Source organism: Abramis brama, assembly GCF_963993115.1.
Source record: "Abramis brama genome assembly, chromosome: 20".
Classification (NCBI taxonomy): domain Eukaryota; kingdom Metazoa; phylum Chordata; class Actinopteri; order Cypriniformes; family Leuciscidae; genus Abramis; species Abramis brama.
This window is the reverse complement of record NC_139982.1, coordinates 19346348-19370034: the sequence shown is the minus strand read 5'-3', so window position 1 is coordinate 19370034 and position 23687 is coordinate 19346348. Positions and strand designations below refer to the sequence as shown.

At 37.1% G+C, this 23687-nt stretch overlaps 1 protein-coding gene across 5 annotated transcripts in view; it reads left to right on the top strand.

Moving 5' to 3' along the window:
- ptprz1a (protein tyrosine phosphatase receptor type Z1a) overlaps window positions 1-23687 on the top strand; it is a 58541-nt gene that overhangs the window by 11713 nt on the left and 23141 nt on the right. For all 5 annotated transcript variants that reach the window (XM_084094118.1, XM_084094122.1, XM_084094121.1 and 2 more), the window contains exons 2-8: window positions 9407-9478; window positions 15787-15966; window positions 17229-17380; window positions 17537-17632; window positions 18198-18264; window positions 18712-18869; window positions 21223-21373. In XM_084094118.1, the coding sequence (XP_083950244.1) occupies window positions 9407-9478; window positions 15787-15966; window positions 17229-17380; window positions 17537-17632; window positions 18198-18264; window positions 18712-18869; window positions 21223-21373 (876 nt within the window). The remainder of the gene's footprint in view (window positions 1-9406; window positions 9479-15786; window positions 15967-17228; window positions 17381-17536; window positions 17633-18197; window positions 18265-18711; window positions 18870-21222; window positions 21374-23687) is intronic.

Here is a 23687-nt window from a genome sequence, read left to right as displayed (position 1 = left end):
CACACCTTCATCTGCTCACTCTGGCAACAACATATTGACTCAGTGATTGCTTGCTGGCTGTGTTATTGCCATTGATTTCTGCACTGTATAATGCAGAATAGAGTGGTGCAGGGATGATGTAAATTTGTAGGCCAAATTGGAAGTTAACATCCCAGACAGCAACATGGAATCCAACCGTGGAATCCGCATGTACCAGATGTGGCCCGGATCTGGGCCAACACAATGTTGCTGTCTGGGATCACACTGGTTCCCTTGACAAAAACACAATAGGATTTTTACATAGGCTTTTATATTATTGCAAAAAATAAGCTGTTATCAGTAAAAGTTTATGATCATTACATGCTTTGTCCATCAAGATAATTATCACAGATAAACACAACTTTTATGAATTTTTAAGCATAAATACAGTCGTCAGAATGAAAAAGCTAAAGGTAGGTTTTAAATTAACTTCACTACAGTCCCACGAATTCAGCGTCACCATCACTAAACTCTTTCAGTTTTTATCTAAAAAGCATTTTCACTGACATTTTGAGTTAGAAAAGTTTATAAGAGCACAATTATATGCATAATGTGGCTGTAAAAGTGGACTGAGTTTATCTTTTCGGTTTGATGACGTTTAATGTCCCTGACAGCCTAGTCCCAGTTAGCCACTTGTTAGCAACCGCCTTTTTGAAGACAAATAACAGCTTAAAAAATCATGAGTGGGGTAATAATGATGTATTTTATGTCATAGAATAAAACGTGAAACCCCAGTCGTTATTTAAGTCATTTAATCAAAAACCCATGAAACAATGGAACCGGAAGTGCTAAAATACTAACTCGTCTCTGTGATTTGGCCTACAAAAATGCGTCATCTCTGCACGACTCAATAATCTTCTATATATAGATTATTTTCTGCATTATATCATAATTAGCAGTTTAAATGGTTGCATGCCATTCCTAAATAAGTGTTTTCTGTTAAATAGCTATTAGCGTTTAGCATCTATCAACGCCTGATCAAAAATGTAGTATCATGTTACCTTGTTTAGCAGGCTAACAGCTTAGCATAGTGTTAACTGCTTAAGTTATTCCTATGCTAAGCTGCTAGCTTGCTAAATGAAGGGTAACTGAAAACAGGAAAGAAAGGGGAATGTTTAATTTGATGATTTTTGGCTTGAGTATGCTTTTCCCAATTTAGCCAACTCTTTGGTAGGCTACTTGCTGTTGCTGAAAATATTATTTTATCAGCTGTAGTGGTACGCTAGTGTATAGATGAACTTAAAGCTAATTGCCACATAGAGCCTTGAAACATCAGATACATTAAATATTTAATATAAAACTAATGGTATGTATGGCGGCATTTTTCTTTGTTTTCACTTATTAGCAGTCAACATGTTTTTAAATTAGCTTACATAATACATACACACACACACTAATTGCTATTTCTGTGCGTGTTGCATATTCTGTGTGTTTATGCTGTGCGTGTTTGAATTGTGGTTGAATTTCTTGTGCTGGTAGATTTAGTATATTATTTTTGTACAGTATTTTATTTTCATTTTCCATGTCGATTCTGTCATCCTACTTCAAAAACAGGGTTCACCTCACCTCTTGGTCTTTGAATCCTTGTTCTCACCTCATGTTGACAGGGTTTGATCCTGAGTGCTGCTCTCTCCTGTCTCATCTTTTGAGATGACTCTCTTGGACTACTGTGTGGCTGTACACCTTTAATTTTACTAATGACAGCTGAGGTTTGAAGTGTCCTCCTCTGGCACATGTGTTCCAGGGGTGGTTGTGTTCTCTGGTTTCTAATGCATTAGAGAGGTGAGGAACAAAGGGTCACCTACCTTACATTACCCTCTTGATACCTCTCTGTCTGGTCTTGGTTGCAGTTCTTCTTTAAAGTCTTCATGTCAGTAATTTCATATCCTTTTATCAGGTTCTTACTCTTCAGTATTTGTCTGAATAAGCTAAAATTATTGAGCCAAGATGCTTTTCCCTTTTTTTCCCCATTTATTCACCCTTCATTCAAATGTTGGTAAACCTGTACGATCTTTCTTCTGCTAGACACAAAAGAAGATATTTGGAAGAACGTTGGGGCGGAACATACATTTTGACTTTCATTGTATGGATGAAAAAACACAGAGACTTTTAAAAAAATATATTGTTTTGAATGTTTCACAGAAAAAAGGAAGTCATACAGCTGACAGAATTAAAAAATTTGTGTGTACTATCCCTTTAAGGGCACCAGAAAGTTACCTTCAAATAATTTTTTTTTTGTTATAAATATGTTGGAATAGCTATAAATAGAAGAATGTGAACTATTGTACCTTTTAAACTATTGCTCTGCCATGACAGTATTTGACTGAATGAAGTCAGTTTATATGACTGCTCGCTTTAGCGCCCCTTGTGGCAACATTGAAAATTCAATGTTTATTTTGAACCGCGTTTTATCACATTCCAATGTGAGTAAACAAGCTTGTTTAGCTAGAAGCGTTTGCGTCCACATTCTTGGGCTTTAGGACACTCTATGCGAATATTGAAGTCCACACCGCAACTACTAAAGAAAATGACACAGAGGAACAATATCATTGGAATCACTTTCAGAATGATTTTTTTTTCAGCTGATGAACGATAAAATCAGTTACAGCCAATCAGAATCCATCCTGCTTTATTGTCCATGGTGTGGACGCCAATATATTTATTTTAATAGTTATCGTTCTGGGTGTAAATGGATCTTTATTTTAATTTTATTTGTAAATATTAAAGGCATTTCAAAGTTTATATGCAGTGGTTTATTAGAACCACCATGTTGAATGTTTACATCTTCATGAAAGCTTATAAGATTATTATCATTCTTCATTAGTGAAATTAGTCTGTGTAACTGGTCCTACTCGACCCGCTCCGAGCGGGTTTCGAACCGGGGTCTCCGGAGTGGGACGCTAAACACTTGAGATCAGGGATGTGAGAATGATTTTTTTCCAGCTTATGAACGATAAAATCATTGACAGCCCATCAGACAGATTGTCCATGCTGATCTACGTCCGTTACACTCATCCCTCTAAACCTCACTCTCATCCGGGTCACGGCACCAAAAGTAACCAATCCTACTCGACCCGCTCTGAGCGGGATTCGAACCGTGGTTTACCCGCAGAGCTCTTACTACCCTACGTCCGTTTTGCCATCTGCAAAACATTACTACGTTCAAGAGTCGTAGAGAGTAACCAAACCTCCTCGTCTTATCTATAACGCAGCAGGTCTTTGTTACATCTCATTCACTCTCTGTTACACCATGTACCAGGAAATCAAGCCGATGTGTAAAGCTCTTGGCTCACAAGAGAGCTGTTGATTGGGTGAAAGGGAATATGGGTCTTCACAGACAAAAGCAATCACACAGGCAGTAAGGCCTTACAGTGTGTGAACCTGCAGTCTCTCTGTGGCTCTCACGGCTGAGCCACTGATCTCATTGTTGTGTTTGTATTGATACGGTAAATGGGGTAGACCATGAGAAAGGAGACGAATGCAGTTCAACGGGGAGGGAGCGAGTGAACTTCAGTCCTTTTCCATAATTTATTTTCCTTTGTTATTCTCACCTATGTGCTTTCCAATGTGGCTTAGGTTTCAGAATGGCTCCTGGCAGTTACTGGGCCAAATACACACTCTTGTTACAGTGTTGTAGCTGTTATATTGTTCATTGTGATCTTGCTCTTAATAACTAATGTTTTGATGAGTTAAAACAATGTAAAAACATACGTTGTTATAATTTTTTTATAGTGTAGTTCGCCTAAAAATAAAGATTCTGTCATAATTTACTTGTCCTTATTTCATTCCAAACTTTATATTTGTAATTCTGTTTTTTGATGTACATTTGAATAATTTTAATAAGTTTTTATGTGTTCTCCTAGCCTGGTTAAAACCAGACCATTCTCAGTAGTAACTGAGTTATGGTCTGGCAAAGCTTCATTAATAACTAATTTCCAAAGGGGCGTCACCAATGCACGTCGCTCAAATGCCTCTGGGCGCAATTGGATAGACCTAAAACCAATCAGAGCGATCGTCATCGTGTGAAGCCCGCCTCAACGTTTCTGATTGGTGCCACGATTTGGAAGGATTAGAAATCGGCTTGAATGGGCTCTTTGCCAGACTACTTGCAGAGCAAATCTAAATTTGCCGTAAGTTTGTCTGGGTTTTCCCAGACTAGTGTTCTCCATTATAATATTAATCAAATAAAAGGGAATACACTTTCATGACTATGTTTCTTTAAAGGGATAGTTCACCCAATTATTTTTTTCATTTTTCATTTACTCACCTTTATGTTGTTCAAAGTTTCTTTCTTCTGTTGAACACAAAAGGAAATATTTTGAAGAATGTTTGTGACCAGACAGTTGGCGGTAGCTATTGACTAAGTTGTTCCAAACCTGTATGAGTTTCTTTCTTCTGTTGAACACAAAAGAAGATATTTTGAAGAATGTTGGTAGCCAAACAGTTGACGGCACCCATTGACTTCCATAGTATTAAAAAATACAAGTCAATGGCTACCTTCAACTGTCTGGTTACCTACATTCTTCAAAATATATTATTTTGTGTTCAACAGAAGAAAGAAACTCATACAGGTTTGGAACAACTTGAGGGCAAGTAAATTATGACAGAATTTTCACTTTTGGGTGAACTATCCGTTTAACACACTTGAGTACATTTTTTAAACTATATTATTTCCACAATAAGCTTTTTCTTTTTTAAAGGTATGCTAAAGTGTACTTATTTTAACAATAACTCTAGCAACTTGTATTTTGGCAAAACCCATGGTTACCATGGTCCTTTTTCTAAGACTAAACTAAGTGGAAAAAAATACACTTCATTGTTGTTGATATTCCCAGAGCGTGTTAAATTAGCTCAGAAAAGCTAAACTCTGGGCGAGCTATAATTAGAATGCATTACTAGACATGACACTCTGATACACTGTAAAAGTGTGTAGGCGTTTGTATGGCGTAACAGGTGCACAGACCGTCTTGAAAGAACCAAAACCAATGTGTAGACAGACAGACAAAAGCTAACAGAAAGATGAGGCAAGACTGCTCTTCTGTAGCTAGTGAATAGGCGGACAGTTTCCCTCTGCAAACTTGTTCAGTGTAGGGTATCCTCGCTAAAGGTGTAAAGGTGTTTCATGTCAAAGCCATTGTTGCTTTTATTGTGCTCTTTCTCCCAAGGGACAGGGCCCTCTTTAGGGAGGTTTCTTTCATCTTTTAAAAGCATTATGGTCGGGTTTGGCAGTAGGCTGCTGGAACCAAAAAAGGACATTGGCTTTAAAGTAATGGAGGGATTGTGTGGTTCAACTTAGTTGAACTTGTTGACAGCTTAATAGAGAACTAAACAGTGAGCATTGAAATACAAATGTCACTGTCTTAAAGGCAAATCCGTTCTCTTGGTGGTCATCTTGCTCAATCCCAGTGGCACAATATAGGAACTATAATGTCAAAATACACACCACTTGCTAGACTAAAATCAATAAAATGTGGAAAATAAATAACTATAAATGTCATAGAAGTGGTATACCAGATATAAGAAACAAAGGTTTCTTTATTGACTTGACCTATTCAAATCATTAAAAATATGATATAATATAGAGCCTACACATTTAATCTTATTTAATATCTAGAATGATGTCTTTTATATGGTGTTTATATGGACGGAAAACTCGCAGGACATGTTTGGCACCATATTTTGAGAATGACCCTATAATGGTATCGTAAATGTTGCTTGTTTAGCTCAAACCACTCAGCAAACCTCTATCAAAAACTCTCTTAAAAGGCTCTGTCTCTGTTATAATTGACTGCTTTCCTGCAGCCTATCTGATTTGTTCTATTTTTGTTTGTTGAGTTGCAGTGGTGAGACTGAAATGGCACAGACTGAGTTATGGACAGTTATGGATCAGAGGTCCGACCCACATGCAATGGACATGCTGGCTATTATATGCTAATTAGAGCATCGACAGAAGGCTTTTAGGGACCGTTTACACAACACGTTTTTTTAAACTAAAAACGGGAAACTTTTTATGTGTTTTGGTCATTAATTTACATGACAACAGTGTTTTGGGGGCCTGAAAACGCAAACTTGGATTGGAAACTGGATTCAAACTGCAAGTTATTGAACAAAAACGTGAATATGTTAAAACGGTGACTTCATGCGCATCGTATTATGTGTTCAGTCTATAGGCGAGTAGTGTTTCTTTACGAAGTGACATCGCCAACTACTGCCTGGCATGATAATACAGCATTTTTAGTCACTTTCGCGGATCCGTGTGAACGGGGATCGTTTTGACAACCTTGTCGTCAGTATGCGAAAAAAGCAAAGGAAAAACCTTTTTAGTACATCATTATCGTGTAAACATACCCTTAGAGTTTATATTCCTCTACCACTGCATCTTCTACTCTCTTTTGTTTTACTAGAAGTTAGTTTTGGAGGATTAAAGGAATAGTTCATCCAAAAAGTAAAATTCATGTTGTTCCAAACCCATTTGACTTCCATGAAACACAAAAGAAGATGCAATAACTATTTTTTTTTTTTATAAAAAAAGAAAATCATATCGATTTGGGATGAATTGAGTAAATAATGAAATTGATAGCTTTTCAGAAACAAACTGAGGTAATTTCTAACCGCTATAAAATTACATTTAATGGCGAATAAATTCTTTTGACAGTCAAATGCGATTAAACGGGGGGTAAAAAGTAAATTGTGGGACTAAATCCTTTAGTATTTTGACAAGGATTGATTTGATGTATTGTGTCCTATATGGCATGTGATTGGAGGACTTTACATTTAGAAGTTAAAAAGGCCAGAAAAGAAAAAAAGACCAAAGCTTGCTGATCAGCAGGAGACCAACGCTTTGTAAGAGCGAAGTGATTATGAGGAAGAACTTTGCAGATGATCTTTTACCTTAAAATCCTGGGCGACGACCTTCTGACAATAAAAGAGACCTTTTTTAAGTCAAGTGAATGAAACCACCAGGCAAAAGACCGAACAAAGAGAATAATAGAGGTTGCCTTTCCATTGAACTCACATCCTCGATGATTTCCATATTGTGCTTATAATCTGACTCATAACTGCATTCTTAAAACAATTATGTCATTTGAATTTGGTACTGTCACTCGTCTAACATGATTTATGTTGCGGATTACAACCTGACTGCAGTATTTCAAACCTTTAATACTAGACAAAATTCCAAGAAGTCATTCACAAGACTGCATCTGACTGTCTGTGGTAGAGCGAGTGTTTTGACAGCAGGTCACAGCTGGTCATGACACGATTTAGCTCCGGCAAAAGGAATTTAAAGATTGATCTCTGTGAAGCAGTTTAATTGCTAATTTTAGCAGTTTTTTATCAATATTTGCCAGCCACAGTTTGAATGAACATGCTGAAAATCTGAAGATTTATAAGGTTTGATACAGGCTAAAGAGCAGACATGGGCAGTATTTCAATTAAATGTATTTTAAATACGTATTTAATTACTTTAGTGTATTTTGTAATTTGTATTTTGCAGGTGTGGAAAAAATAAAATGTAGTTTGTAACAAAATGTTTTGAGGGAGTGTATTTAGAGTATTTCAAATACTTAAGAAAAACCACCATATGCTTATCACCATAGTAAATGATTTTGCCATATTTTCGGTCTGATGTTGGAAATGGCAATGTCCAGGTTAGATGCACGAAAATCATGTGACACCCTGTAGACCGGGCTCCCTCCAAGAAGTGAATGAGTTTTGAACACAGGAGAAGAAGTGGCGCTGCTCCTCTTAAAAACGGCATTAAAGGGTTAGTTCACCCAAAAATGAAAATTCTGTCAGTAATTACTCACCCTCATGTTGTTCCAACCCCGTAAGACCTTCGCTCATCTTCGGAACACAAATTAAGACATTTTTGATTAAATCTGAGAGCTGGATCACTCCTCCATAGGCTTCTAAGGCATTATAACTTGCTGGTCCAGAAAATGTATTAAAGACATCGTTAATATAGTCCAAGTGACTCCAGTGGCTCAATCTGAAGTTTATAAAGTGACGAGAATACTTTTTGTGCGCAAAAACCCCCCAAAATAACGACTTTATTCCACTTTTCATTTCCTTCTCTCTGGGCCTCGAGTTTTTTCACGTAGTGTTTTAGCGCAACGCGTCTGTGTTGCACGTCACCACGTAGGCTCACTATTGGCCGACGCTGGTCATGTGTGTGATGCGTGTGACGTACAACACAGACGCGCTGCGCTAAAACACTACGTGAAAAAACTCGAGGCCCAGAGAGAAGGAAATGAATAGTGGAATAAAGTCATTATTTTTGTGTTTTTTTGCGCACAAAAAGTATTCTCGTCGCTTTATAAACTTAAGATTGAGCCACTGGAGTCACTTGGACTATATTAACGATGTCTTTAATAAATTTTCTGGACCAGCAAGTTATAATGCCTTAGAAGCCTATGGAGAAGTGATCCAGCTCTCAGATTTAATAAAAAATATCTTAATTTGTGTTCCGAAGATGAGCGAAGGTCTTACGGGGTTGGAACAACATGAGGGTGAGTAATTACTGACCGAATTTTCATTTTTGGGTGAACTAACCCTTTAAGATTATTGTGGGAGTATTTTTGTATTTTCAAAATACTAATTACTTGTATTTTATTTAAATACATTTTTCACATCAGTATTTGGTATTTTATTTTGTTACATTTCATGAGCCAGTATTTGTAGTTTGTAACAAAATAGTTTTTGATGTATTTGTGCCCACCTCTGCTAAAGAGAGATTTAAACTTATAAGACTTGTATCAGTTTAACCTTGGCTTAAAATAAACAAGAATATTCCCACTGCATTGAATACAGTGCGGTTCCTGAGATTCAAAATCTAATTTATAAACAGGAAGTTCTAGGATTTGAATGAAAAACAATATTAATAATAATACAAAGAAATGTTATGGCGTAAAACGAATAAGGAATATTTAAGATTCAGCACTAAGTCACAAATCAAATAATTTAATTATTTTATAATAGTAATCTTTTTTTAATAATAATGAATATAAATAAGTACTAATAAATAAGTATATATTTAATCATTTGTCATGAAAGCAAAAGGAGGACATACGAAATATTAATAAATTCTGCTTGATTACTTTTATATCATCGCAAAATGTAAAGTATATTATCGCCCAGCTCTAATCTGCCAAACGCGAATGAGAATTATAAACATTAATATCATGAAACAATGTGTATTTTGACTTGACTGAAATTCTATTCTTTTTTTAACCTTTCATTCAAATAGTTTTACTGAAAATTTTACAAGAAAAAGAAAATTATATTACCATTAACATTTCTAGTCAGGTAAATGTGTTTCTTAGCAAACATGTTGTTATTTAGTCATTTTGACAGAATAATCTGATTTTTTTCTTTTCTTTTCATTCAGCGGATGTATCAGAAGCATATGGATTCAGATCACAGAAGAAACTCTCAGAAAACATAGAGTGGTCGTACGCGGGTAAGTGTTGCATTCAGGATTGATATTGTGTTTCTTATCTATGCATAGTGATTATATCAAGGATTAGACTTCAGTCTGTATAAAGGGCCAGTCAGAATTTGTAAAGATGCACAGACATTTTGAAGTGAAGCACCGTTGGCATCCTTCCCCCATGTCAGCTCAGGTTGAGGGATCATCTGTGTCTAAGCATGCAGAGCTTAACGCCACAGATTAAACTCATCCGTATCTCCTAACTGGGCTTTCAGGGTTAATATGGCCTAAATTACAGGTCCTGTCTGCTCTCGCCCAGACAGTTCACGTCAAATTTTAGAGGGTGTGTTTGGGTTTTCATGCAGGATGACTTCAAGATGTGGCTCCTTTGTTTTTGTTCTAATACCCTGAAGGATGAAAGACTATTTTTCAATTGTAAAACTAAGGTTTTTCTCTTATGTGTGTATGAAATCATATGTATTTTTGTCTTCTTTTGACACTGACTATTTGCTGTTTAATATCAGTATTGCCATGATTCAAAAGCATTGAACAGAAATATGACCACTTATGTGTCTTTTATAGTATTCTGCTTGAATAAGTGTAATCTTAGAAGACAAATTAGGACTTTTTAGATGAGCCATATTGTACACTTTTGGTATAGTGATTTAGTTTTACACAGTGATGCACAGTAACAAAATAGTATTTCTTTGTTGCTGTACAGTATTTAAGTACATTTTTCAAGTAGGCTATCTGTACCTGAGAGTATTTTTATTCTAGGAATCTTTTAATTGTACTTCACTACATTCCAAAACATAATATTGTACTTTTTTCTCCACTACATTCCATAAAAACATATTGTTCCTCATTATTTCACCACCCCTGAAATAACCCTCTGAAACACAATAGTGATGTCCAATTTGAGAACAAATTGATTGTTTCCAATGAACCTGTTGATCTGGTAAAAAAAAAAAAAAAAAAAACACAAACAAAATAAAATCACTGAATAATTGCAGAGTGATCTAATTGCAACTGTTTTTGAGTCAACAACTCGCTGATTCAATGATCTGGTCAAGAACATGAGCCAAAAACAGGGATATCGTGTCTATAATGTAATAGGCCTATGTCACACTTCCTGCTTCCGGAACACGGAGTAGGGATTCAGAACTTCCGGTCAACAGTATTTCTCAATAAGGATTTAGATTATCAGCCATAATGTCTAAACCATCCGAGGTAGACTGACCACGAGCCATGAGGTTGTGAAACGAAGGTTTTTGCTCCTGTAAAGCTATAAGTTTGTATGAAATCAACCTTGTTTTAAGAAAAACATGTTTTATCCGCGATCTTATGAAAAAAAAACTACACTACCCACAATCCTAAGCATAGCAGCAACGTCTGCTGATTGGTCCAACTCGCTGTTACCATAGAAACGTTTACCTTACTGGCGAACGGCCCGCCGCTGTTGTTGTAGTGCACCGGGTTGCTCTGCGTCAGGACGTAGACAGCCATAACTCAGCTTTCACGCTTTTCCACTTGAGAGTTTTCATTTACCATCCGAACCACATCGTCATATGTGACTTCAGGCAGGTTGCGGAGAGATTTGGTCCAGCAGTATCTATCGGACTCCGCCATTGTAAAAAGCTAACCGGAAGAGCCGTATCCCTACTAAAAGACGTACTTCCGGTCTTCAATTTTTTCGTGACATAGGCCTATATACTGTATGTATATAACATTATATACATATAATGTTTATGAACTGATTGTGTGGAAAGTAAGTTACTAATGAATTTTAGTATTATTGTCAATCCTGTTTGGGCTGTTCTTGCTGCTGTACTTTTAAGACTTTATGCAAATGACCCCTGTTATGATTGGCTCCTCCTTCACCTTTGAAATGAGTAAAAACGCCCCCAGCAAAATCTTGAAGATTGTATTTTTTGGGTATGTTTACACAACAACAATGTACTAAAAATCTGAAAAGTTTTTCACGTACAGACGACAACTTTGTTAAATTGATCCCCATTCTCACGGATCTGCAAAAATGACTAAAAGTGCTGTATTATCACACCAGGCCAGTAGGTGGCGATGTCACTTTGTAAAGAAGCACTACACGCCTATAGACTGAACCGGACTGAACACGTAATACGCATGACATCACTGTTTTCACAGATTTGCGTTTTTGCAGTTTACACGGAGACGAAAACGATATCGTTTTCAAAAACTTGCACTTTAAATCCCGTTTTCAAACGCCGTTGTCGTGTAATTAAATGGCCAAAACACATTTAAAAGTTTCCCGTATTTTTTGTTGAAAACATTGTCGTGTAAAAAGCCCCATAGTGTGTTGAAGGTTGTGACGCCAATACCATGACCATTCGTAAACAATTAGCCTGTAGCATTTTAGCTTCTCACTTTTCATAAGGGCTTTTCACACTGCGCTTAACCCCGGGTTATCGTCATGCTAAACACTGCTTTTAACCCCGGGTAAAGTTCATACTTGTAATTTAGATGCGGGGTTAGCACTGATTTTTACCCGTGGTTATGAAACTCTGCTTTTGCAGTGTTAGCTCTGCATTGCGGTGCCAAACTTATATAGAGTGAAACGAGGCAGTGTTAGAATGTTACAAGAATATTCGCACGCTGTGGGCAGTCACGGAAACACCATGCGATGTATATAAACAGTCGTTTCTGCAGGAAAATGTCAATTTAAATGTGCAAATAAAGACGTTAACTCAGGGTTTAGAAATGTACAGTGTGAAACGTCACCTTATGAAAACCCAGAATTAATTGTTAACTCCGGGTAAATTATGAGCAGTGTGAAACCTGAAGCAAGATAACCCACGATTCAGTTTACCCGGGGTTTAGAATGACCCAGGGTTTAGAATGACCCAGGGTTTAGAATGACCCAGGGTTAACTAGGTTCAAGTGGGAAAAGACCTATATATACTCCGAGGAGGGAGTTTTATTTTTGTTTTTTTATTTTAAAATTATTCTTGTTTTTATTATATGGCCCACTGAAGTTTGGGAAGAGAAGTATCAAATCAAACAACATCAGTGACACATTTTTGCATCTTTCATCTTTTCATCTCCCACTCTTTTCCATTAGTAGCACAATGGAGAATTCCCCAGTCTCTTTGTTATTGAAAGTAGGCCAGATTTGATATTCTGCTTATTGTTGTGCACTCTTGATATATAGCTTCGGATCTCTATGATTTACAGATCTTTCCTTTGGAAAATTATTCTTCCGACACTAGCTCAAAGTTTCAGAGCAAAGGTGTTTAATCTAGGAAAGATGATCCTAAGTTTGGATAGTAAGTGACTAGTTTATCAGCTTTAAAACTCTTGTCTTCGACCAGTCACAACAAACCAGATCTGGGTGTCATTGAAGTTCTGCACAACAAAGGGGGCATTATAGCGTCTGGTCGGTCGGTCGGACATGCAGATGGGATATTGTTCATCGGCATTACCCAGAATACCGTGGCCCCTCCTCTTCATTGACCCCTTTTTATATCGCTCATAACGTCTAAATGATACTGAAACATGAATAATCAATCCCTGTACGCTAATTCTGACATACTAAACTTGCAGAGAAGGCCTGAGCAGAGCTAGTCTGGATAAGTGTGGATAATTGAAATGTACTTTGTGCACTTAAGTTGCTGGCACAGATTGTTTTGTTATTACAGTACAGCATGGCATGTTTTCTCTCCTCATGAAGTAATTGCAACCCAGACTCATTGGAAAAACATGCCCATTTCTGCAAAATTATACAATGTTGCTTCTTGCACATTTTGCGACACTTTCAAAGTGATATGTCCAGTGAGTGGCACTAAAAGCGTGTTCAGTTTTAACAGAAACAAATGGATTGAATGTAAGTACTGTACACCAACCAAAACTTTGGTTGGTGTACAGTACGTATCATGGCAGTTCGGAAATTAAATGTCTGATGAGTGTTTGAAAATAATGTATCACCTACACTTAACCTGACCCTAACCGGTAGTGTTAAAAAAGAAAACTTAGGATATAAACGCATTTGCTGAAGCTACTATGCCAATGAGGCTCAAGTTTTTTGGGACTTTTGTACCTCAACACTTCACAACGCAAATGCAATGCTGTACCAGGTGAGCTGCCAAGCTAGTTTACTTTGTCAGAAAAGCAATATATATGGAGCTGATTATGTGATGCAAATGTCAAACTGTAAATCAGAATAATGTTGTTGATGTTTTACTGCCATTAGTGGTAATTTGAGATGGAAACTGCAGTTAATTGCTTGTATAAGTATGTTTTTGGAGTAGTATTGGGTAAATGGTCATTCTCAGGAAACAGTCCCAGTTGTGCTAGAAACATTGAAAGACCACCATCAGAACACCAGATTTGCGGAGAACCAGTAGTTTAGTTTTATTGACCCTATAGTGGAATATTATTTAAACCCTGTCACAGTTTGGAATGTACACTTAAAATTGGAATTGAAACCGGAGTAAATTTTGTTTGTATGACAGTTTAATTTTTTGTATACCTCTTTTAATAAGCAACTCATTGCTTTTCTCTTGACAGCTGTAATGCTGTAATGGAAATGTGTATTGGTTTGTGTGTGTGAGTATGAGTAACTTTGCGGACATGAGTTTGCAACACTTTTTCCATGTCTTTTGTCTATGATCACAATAACCATAATAGGTGCTTTGTTGTTGAATGTATTGTTCTGATGATAATATTCTGATTTCAAATAGTGATAAAAAATACAAAAGAGTGGAACAAATAAAAGTGCTTATTTACGCCACGCTAAGATTTGTGTTTATAAATTGGTTTTAAGTCAGCTTCAGTTCTTTTTCTCTATATCCTTTTATCCCTTTGGATTACACAAGACTCTCTCTTACCTCTGATGTTTCTTAGGGATAACAGAAAAACACAAGGAAACAAATACCGACATATTCAATAATACATGACAGCTTTGAGTGTTTGTACTCTGTTCTCTCTTAAGTCCTTCGCTGAGGAGGGAGGGAAGTGACAGTGCTAACGAAAGAGTGAAAACATTTAACTGGCATTTTCCTCCTCTGATTTACACTTGCTGCAGCTTGTCAGACATCCAATTATCCCTGTCCACTGGAGTCTGAATGGATGGCAGGTCAAAACCCATCAGCAGTCTATTATTACTATTGAATGCAATGAGAGTCATAAACAGATATGAAATGTTTTATGCGTTGTTAAATATGGTTAAAAGTAAATGTTGATGAGCGGGTTGATACTACATGATTCTGGAAATTGTGATATACATTTAGGCTATTATGTTACTAGAAAAATTGTTTATGTATGTATGTATGCATGTATGTTTCAGAATCACAATCAGAAAGAGCTTTATTGCAAGTATGTTTGCACACACAATGTATGTATGTATGTATGTATGTATGTATGTATGTATTAGGTGTGTGCGATATTGGCAAATCTCTATATTTTTTTTATAATGATAATTATGGGATTCTTTTGCTTTCATAACTTGAATTATAGATATGAATTATCAATAATGTCAGCTCGCACATCATTAAACAACAATTACGATATTATCATAGACGTTAAATATCGCACACCCCTAGTATGTATGTATGTATGTATTTAGCTTTGTATGCATGTATGTATGTATTTATTTGTGTGTTTGTGTGTTTATAATTGTATTAATAATTCTAATAATTAAGTAACAGTTATACATATATATTACTTACTTACTATAGTACTTACTTTTAATAATAATAATAATAATAGTAATAAAAAAGTAAAAATAATAATAATATGGTGCCTTTATCAAATTGCTGATTTTAAATGCTTAAAACAACCAATAAGCCACTTAATAGTGTCCATTACAGTGATTTTACTACAGTTATCAGGGTTTTGGAAACATCGTTGACAGTGTTAAACATCTACATTGTTTAATGCCTACCAACAGCCTTTCTTTATTTATTCATGTGTTGTGTATGTCCTGCTGTTTTTGACTCAACTGCACTGTATCTACTGTACACCAGTGTTTATGACTCCACTGGGGGTTTGTAATACAGCTATTGACATGCTAATGAGAGTGACCTAGAACTGCTGGTGACCTGGTTCATGGGCTCCGTGTTTGTGCTGTAGGAACCTCGAGAGAGAGAGAGAGAGAGAGAGAGAGAGAGAGAGAGAGAGAGGACTTTGATTAACCCACCAGCAACCACTCAATGCATCTATTGATGCACCTGTGTGTCTGTGAATGTGGTTTTGGATAGTGTGTCTGTACCGAAGCGTCTGTTTTAAAAGCAGACGGTCACCCTCTAACATTTATGAATGATTTTAAGAGGTTTACTTACCCAATTGAACTCTGTTTCTTACAGGAACTCTTAACCAAAATAACTGGGCAAAGAAATACCCATCATGCAACAATGCCAAACAGTCACCAATAAACATTGAAGAGAGCCTGGCGCAGGTCAAAATTCATTTCCAGAAGCTGAGATTAGAGGGATGGGCGGAAAAGACGTCAGACTCAACTACAGTAAAGAATGATGGGAAAACTGGTGAGAACAACTGTGCTTTTTAAATATTGCACAAATAATTTGATTTCAAATTTATTAAGTTCAATTTCTTTTCATTATTTTTAGAATATGCATATATATATATATTTATATTATTTCTTGTGAAATATAATGAAAATCGCTATTTTGTCAGAATACACAGATATAGTACGGAGCCCCTAAAGCAGGGTTCACCAATCTCGGTCCTGGAGGGCCGCTGTCCTGCAGAGTTTAGCTCAAACCCCAATTAAACACACCTGAACCAGCTAATCAAGGTCTCACTAGGCATACTAGAAACTTTCAAACAGGTGTGTTGGAGCTGGTTGGAGCTAAACTCTGCAGGGACAGCGGCCCTCCAGGTCCGAGATTGGTGAACCCTGCCCTAAAGGGACGTGGTGGTGAAAAAAATTGGGATGGGAGAAAAAAATATTTTTCAAATCTTTTGCATTTCCCCGAGAAACTTTGCGTTCCCTTGCAAAGATATTTGCGCTCCCTCGCAAAACTTCTGTGTTCCCTCGCAAAAACTGTTCACTCGGACAAACACTTGCTGTTTAATGTCCCGCTGGCAGTGTTTCAGACAGTTCTGCACGTTAGCAAAGGAGCGTTTCATAGTGTTTGAACTTGGACTCATATATAAAGAAGTGCGGTCAGTGAGTGCTTAACTCAAGGAGTTCAGTAAAGTCGGCAATATATTCACAGATTCGAATTTAATCTTATTTTATCTCTATTTGTCTTCTAATAACTCATGAGCTAAACTTAAAACACAAATGACACCTATTTACAGCTCGTTGTCTATTTAGCGATTCAATTTATAGAGATTGAATCTTCATAGAGATTCAATTTATATTCGAAAGCTCTTTTTTTGAGGGAAATTTGGTTGTAGCTCGTTGTCTACGTTATTATGATTGCAAATAGGTTTGTAAACATTTAGCTCACGAGTTATTTATCTGTGAAGTTCGAATCTGTGAATATATTGCCTCTCAAATATCTTTGTGAGGGAATGGAAAGTTTTGGGAGGAAATGCGAAAGTTTTGCGAGGGGAACACAAAAGATTTGAAAAATATGTATTTCTCCCATCCCCTTTAGGGGCTCCATAAATATATTATAGCATCAATGGAGAAATGCTTTTTGTGGTCACATGGTCTGATCACATGACCTATGACCTCTTGGTAGACATTCATTCAAACATGAAAAAATCAGAAAATTCAGACTTGATGTGAATAGATATTAAGCGTTAATTTCTATAATGTGTTGTTTGTCTCCAGTGGCCATCGATGTGGGAGGAGAGTTTTATGTGAGTGGAGGGGGGCTCAGGTCCAAGTTTAAGGTGGGACGCATCACTTTTCACTGGGGCCTGTGCAACTCCTCCTCGGATGGTTCGGAGCACGGCATCAACGGAGACAAATTCCCCCTGGAGGTATTTTACTCTCACGTAATAAAATGATGTAAATTTAAATCAGTATTTGTTAATCAGGGTTAATTTAGGCTGGCTGACTACATTATACCTTACTTTTCATTCGAAGAGTGAATGTATGCAAATGCTGATTAGATATATTGTTTGTTTATGGTGCAGATGCAGATATATTGTTACGATGCAGATGTTTTCAGTGACCTCGATGAGGCCCTCAGAGAAGGAGGGAAGATCACAGCGTTGGCTGTGCTGTTTGAGGTAAGAATAGCAGCTCAAGTCATCTGGCTGTTTGTTTACACTGCAAAAGATAATTTCATTAAGTAAAAAAAAAAAATGACAGTCTTCAAAACCTCACCACACCCCCAGCCGGCATTTAGCTTGAGGTACGGAGCAGTTTCAGAAATACTCATCTTCACGGTTGTTCTGATGGGAAAGACTGACAGAGTGTAATCACAATGTGTTGCTAAACCTTCATAATATGTCGGCTTTCCCCTGAGGATAATTCATGCACAATAACATGAAGTTGTGCGCTTGCTTGTATATTGGGTTGTTCTGTCAGTTTAGTCCTGCATGTTTTGAAATTGAAGCTTGTGTGAACATGTCTTATTTTGAATGCAAATCGTTGTGGTTAAGATGTAAGGCAGCAAAATCTGATTATTTTCTAATGAAATGTCAAATCCGTTTAGTCAGAAGAGCCGAAAATAACATTGAAATGCTCAACAATCACATACATTTGTAGTGTTCAGGTGCCAACTTTCTTTTGGTCATATATTGTATCATGTATTTTGTTTATTATGCAGTTAATTAATGCTTCTCTCCATAGACAAGTACTGATGATAATGAAAATTACATGGCCATCATTGACGCAGTCAACAGTGTCAGCCGTTATGGTACGTTCAGTCTTCATATCTATATTTAAAGGCGTCATATTCCTAATTTTTCCGATATTTATCATGAAAATCCTGTTTTCCATGAGGCCCCTTTAAGCTCTTCCATGTCCAAAGGCCCTTAAAGTGACAGTTCAGTCAAAGAATCATTTTACTCATCCTCAAACCTGTATAACTTTCTTCTGTGGAACTTAAAAGCAGAAATTCTGACTGTGTTGGTCGCTCTTTTCCATAAAATTATACTAAATTTGAACCAAAGCTTTCAAGTTTCAAAAAGCACCATAAAAGTGGTCCATATGACTTATGCTCTATATTCTGGAGTCATACGATGGCTTAAATTCCTTTCTCCATAGAAGATAGAAAGTCATATGGGTTTGGAATGACATGAAGGTGGATAAATAATGACACAATTTTCATTTTGTGTGAACTTTTCCTGTTTTCTCTGGTCAGGAAAGAGCGGCCCCATCTCTCCGTTCACCCTGCAGGGTCTCCTGCCCAACTCCACGGAGAAGTACTTCATCTATAACGGCTCGCTGACCACTCCTCCCTGCTCTGAGACTGTCGAGTGGATCGTCTTCAAAAACACAGTGGCCATCTCAGATGTTCAGGTCAGCTTCATGGACAGTTTTTAACAGCATTGACCTGCTAGCACATATAACTGCATGTTTTATTTACAGATTTAAAGGGACCGTTCACCCAGTAAGGAACAATATATCATCGTGGACTAAGACTTTCAAGGTTCAAAAAGGACACAATTTTTGTCTTCTTAAACTTGAAAGCCTCAGTTACATTGCATTTGCTTGAAAAAGAGCAACCAGCACATTATTTAAAATGTCACCTTTTTGTGTTTCACTGAAGAAAGAAAGTCATATGGGTTTGGAACAGCTCTTTACTTAAAAGCTCTGACACAGCAGACGATAAACAGATTGTGGCAGGACCAGTGCATATAAAAGATGCATGTCTATGACAGACTGAAAGATGGTCAGACAAAAAGACTGCTAAACACAATTGCCTTATACCCACAAAACCATTTCACACATAAATAATGAAAATGACCTTGTTTTGACTAGTATAGTTCAATAAATAACTCAAAAGCTGCATTTTTTTGTTGTTGTACTTTTTAAAAGTAAACACTGGCAGCTAATGAGCTTAGTATGTTGTTTTGTAATTGAAACCCTGAGGCCATCGTCACCTGGAAGGATATTGTGACTGTATTTGTCATTTGGCGTCTGTTGCGCAACACTGACTCTATGTGACGCACACTCAGCTCCTGAAAACAGTTATCAAGAAATGGCACACACGCCCAAACATAACAGCTCAAACATCAATTTCAAGTGTTATTTTACTTTGACGTGTAGATCTGTTTCATTTCCTGTATGTACATTTACACTTCATTTGACATTTGCTTTCTTAGAAATCCATTCAATCATGTTCAATAATAATAATGCTAGCTGAGCTTTTTGACACTAAATACTAAGTTCGCACAAAAAGGATGCCAACTCCCTCCAGAAGAGGAAGACATCAACATTTTTGATTATTCTGATTGGATGCCACACATTCTAAAGCAAACTGTCATTAAATGGAATTAGAGGGAGTGAGCATGGAGTTACAAGTAACAAAAGACTGTAAATGCTTAAATACAGCCTTTGTAGTGTGTGTCATTCAGTCTGGGGCTGTTGCCCTCGAGTGGCAAGCAAGTCAATACAAGCTGCAGTTGAAACGCATGGTGAAAGCAGGAGCTTTACCGCAAGGTAACATACCTACTCCTGATGACATCACAATGGGAATGACATTGACTCACACACATTAAAGAGAAGCTTTGATGTCCACACAATGGAGGACATCTCGTCTCTGGGCTACACTGTGTTTTCTTTAAGGTTGAATAAAAACTGTGTCTTATAGATTTGAATGTATGGATATTCAATAGTTCTGTCTTAGCTAGGTAAGTTCAAGCTTCATAGTACTGTAAGGTTGTAAATGGGATCACACCAGTTTATCATCTTTGCCAACTTTTCCCAAATCACGGAAGTGACCTCGACGTACGGGTTAGCGGTAGCATAAGCCATCAGGCAAGTGTTATTTAAATAAACTCCTGATGTACTTATACAAACTTTCCAATGCCTCGTTTTATGACTACAGAACCTATTTGTACTACTGTAGAAGTTTGGTACCATTCCGGGCATTATTAGTGGGGTAATTTACGAGATACATCCTTGGATCCATTAGCGCCTGCACTAAGCCATTCGGCTGATTTCTCTAAATAAGCTCTAACTTTAATAATGTTCGACCAAGGGAAAAAAAAGCTTCTGAGGGTGTGTTTGGCTCGAGGTCATGGTGCAAAGGACCCTAGGTTGAAATTACTCCGAACCATCCCTTTAGGGAACAAACAAGACTGGTTTCATGAGTGTGTAAGTGAATCATTCACTCAACCGACTTTCAGGAACACGAATGTGTGTTGCTCAGAGCAGCTGTTCATTTGTCTGTGGCTTTGTTTGGAACTACTTTCATAGCCAAAATAGACAAAGTAAGGGGCCATTCAAGTGTGGTCAAAAACGCGAGACCCAAATCAGTAGAATGGAACAATGCAAGGTCTACACAGCGGCCAAACATGTCTGTCTAGCACAAGTTTACATAGAAAACAATGGAAAAGCAGCGCAGTGAAGTGCAGAAAAGAGTTCTGTGTGAACGGTTCCTAACTGGCAATATCAAATGTCTAAAATGTAAGTTAATTAATATCAGCTTCTTGTTTGTTGAGCTGTTGTGCAAAAGCAATACCATAGTGGTTATCGCGCCCTTGGTCTGAACACTGACACGGCAAATATTCAGACAACCAGCAATTTTGCCTACTAACAGTCAGTCAAATGAAGGTGTTATGAAGAGTATTTGTCGGCTGCTTTTCTATTTTAAACCCCTTCGGAAACAGTTTTGTTGTCTAATCCGTGTCCCCGTATGTGTTCACAGCTGGAGATGTTCTGTGAGGTGATGACCATGCAGCAGGCTGGATATGTCATGCTTATGGATTACCTGCAGAATAACTACAGAGAGCAGCAGGAGCAATTCATGGGACAAGTCTTCTCATCCTACACTGGCGTCGAGGAGGTCCACACTCCTAGTACGTACTTCACAAACACACATACATGCGTAAACAAACTAGGGTAGCATGTGTCTGGGATCGTACATTCTTAAGGTCTTAAATCAGTCTGGCAGTTTGAGGGTCATGGATCCAATTAGCCTCCAACACGATTCTAATCCCAAACAACTGCTTCTCAATTAAATAAGGTTTCTATTTTTATACAACGAAGCCCTCTAGACATTTTCCTACTTTCTATTTATGAATAAAGACAGACATTTGGCCCATTTTTAGCCATACGCAATGCTTTCATGGCCCTTTTAGGGATGATTCCCACTCATTTCACAGCGTTTTCATCACTAATTCATAGATCTAAAATGGTTTTAACAATCCATCAAAAGGCTGTGGTTATTTATTGCTTTATTTTATATACAATGTAAATATCGTCACCCTCAAGGTTTTTGGATTCTTGTTATTGTTGAAAAACTACCACTGTCTAAACGTAGATTTTTTCTAACATTATATTATATAGTTTAAATTTAAGATATAGATTTTGTAACATAAAAGGACTTTTAATGTGGTTGCAGGAAATGAGATGTTTCACAAATCTATTACTCAGTTCGACCTGTTCATTTTAAAACACCGCTTACAGATCCGTACTGGCTTGCTCTCAGACTTTCCGCTTTAGCAGATCGTTGATGGAACATCGATGCCCCCATTTCAGATTCCTCCGCTACAGGGCGAACTCTGTAGGGTTGAGAATCACTGGCACGTGGGAGTTGTTTTTACAGAGAACATCGGCAATGGAAAATGTCCCACTTGTGTCCTTCCTTTCAAACATATATACAATATATATACTCTCCAACCTGTGTTTTAGCTTAAATCAGCGCCTGGGACATGTCATTTTACAGCCTTAATGCTGCATTATTACTTTGTAAAGACTCACAGATTACTTGCGACTTCATTTAAACCTCAGGAAATATGAAATGTGAGGGCAGATTTCAGGGCCAATATTTACGCTCATCAGTTTGGATTATTGATACTCTTTGTAGTTTTCCGTAAGTTTTTCATTATATATACTGTATGTATCCTTCATATACCGAGTGACTGGTGAAATCTCTGACTAGCATAAGCTGAAAGCAGCCAGGCAAACCAGATTTACTTACTGTAACCTCTCTTTCACTGTGCTCGCCGTATTAACAATGTTTACTCACTACTATTCTCTCACATCAATCTCTGTCTCTCTGGCTCACGTATCAAAACATTTTTGAGTTGCTAGGAAACTGTCTTTTTCTGTTTGCCCCTTCACTTGCACCGGCTGAATTCAGTTCAAACCCGTAAATGCATCTGGTTGTTCAGATACTGTATCCCATACTGTATATGCTTCCTAATGGATAGGGAAGTTTGGGATAGAGCAATAAATGACATAAGGAGTGAAGAGAGCGTTTAACATGACATCAAACCAGAATAGTGTAAATTTGAACTCATAATATATGAGAAATACAGACTTACAAAGTTTCACATATATTCTGCCACAAATTAAACTTGCACAGATTACACACATTATTGTACAGTTTTCTTTCTTTAAAAAGAGAGAGAGAAAAAAAGAGATTAATCAAAATTACTTTTATAGGGTTAACAAAAATAATAATTTGAAAGTACTTCTTGAAAATCTTTTAAAGTCCCCCTGTGGCAAAAATCAAGCTTTTAAATGTTGTTTATATGTCTATGTGGTGTTACCATGTACAAATTTATAAGCCATCATCATTGCTGAGTATTTTCTCCTTAAAACGGCAGTGAACCAAAGACCAAAGACTCAAAAACGCGGTTTGAAATCGCTGGTGTTTCTGACGTCACAAACTATCTTATAACCAATCACGAGCTGGTGTGAGTGAGTGGAGGCGAGGCTTAATTTGCATATTCATAGAACCACATATACTAAATAAGGCAAGGGTATAGAGTTACATTCAAGCTATTTTAAGGCATGAATAATTTACATTTACAGTAATAAACATTTAAATAAGTAATTTTGGTGATCAAAGATGAGTTTTAAGGGATACAATTATTGACTACATGGGGACTTTAAGTAGGCCTACTTTGGTTGGGAATCAACTGGTTTAGTAGACAGATTGTTTCATCTTTTTGGGCGCTTTCTGCCCTCTTGTGTTAGAAACTGAGTGCCGGTGGTAGATGAGAAATATTACACATCAGTACACTTTGTTATTGAGAACTCTGAGGGTGATGAATATTAAGTGGATTTAAGTAAACCATTGTTAAACCAGGTCATAACTTAACCCAATAAGTGAAGCCTCAGAAATGCTTAATCTGAGTAAATTAATACTTTTATTCAGAAAGG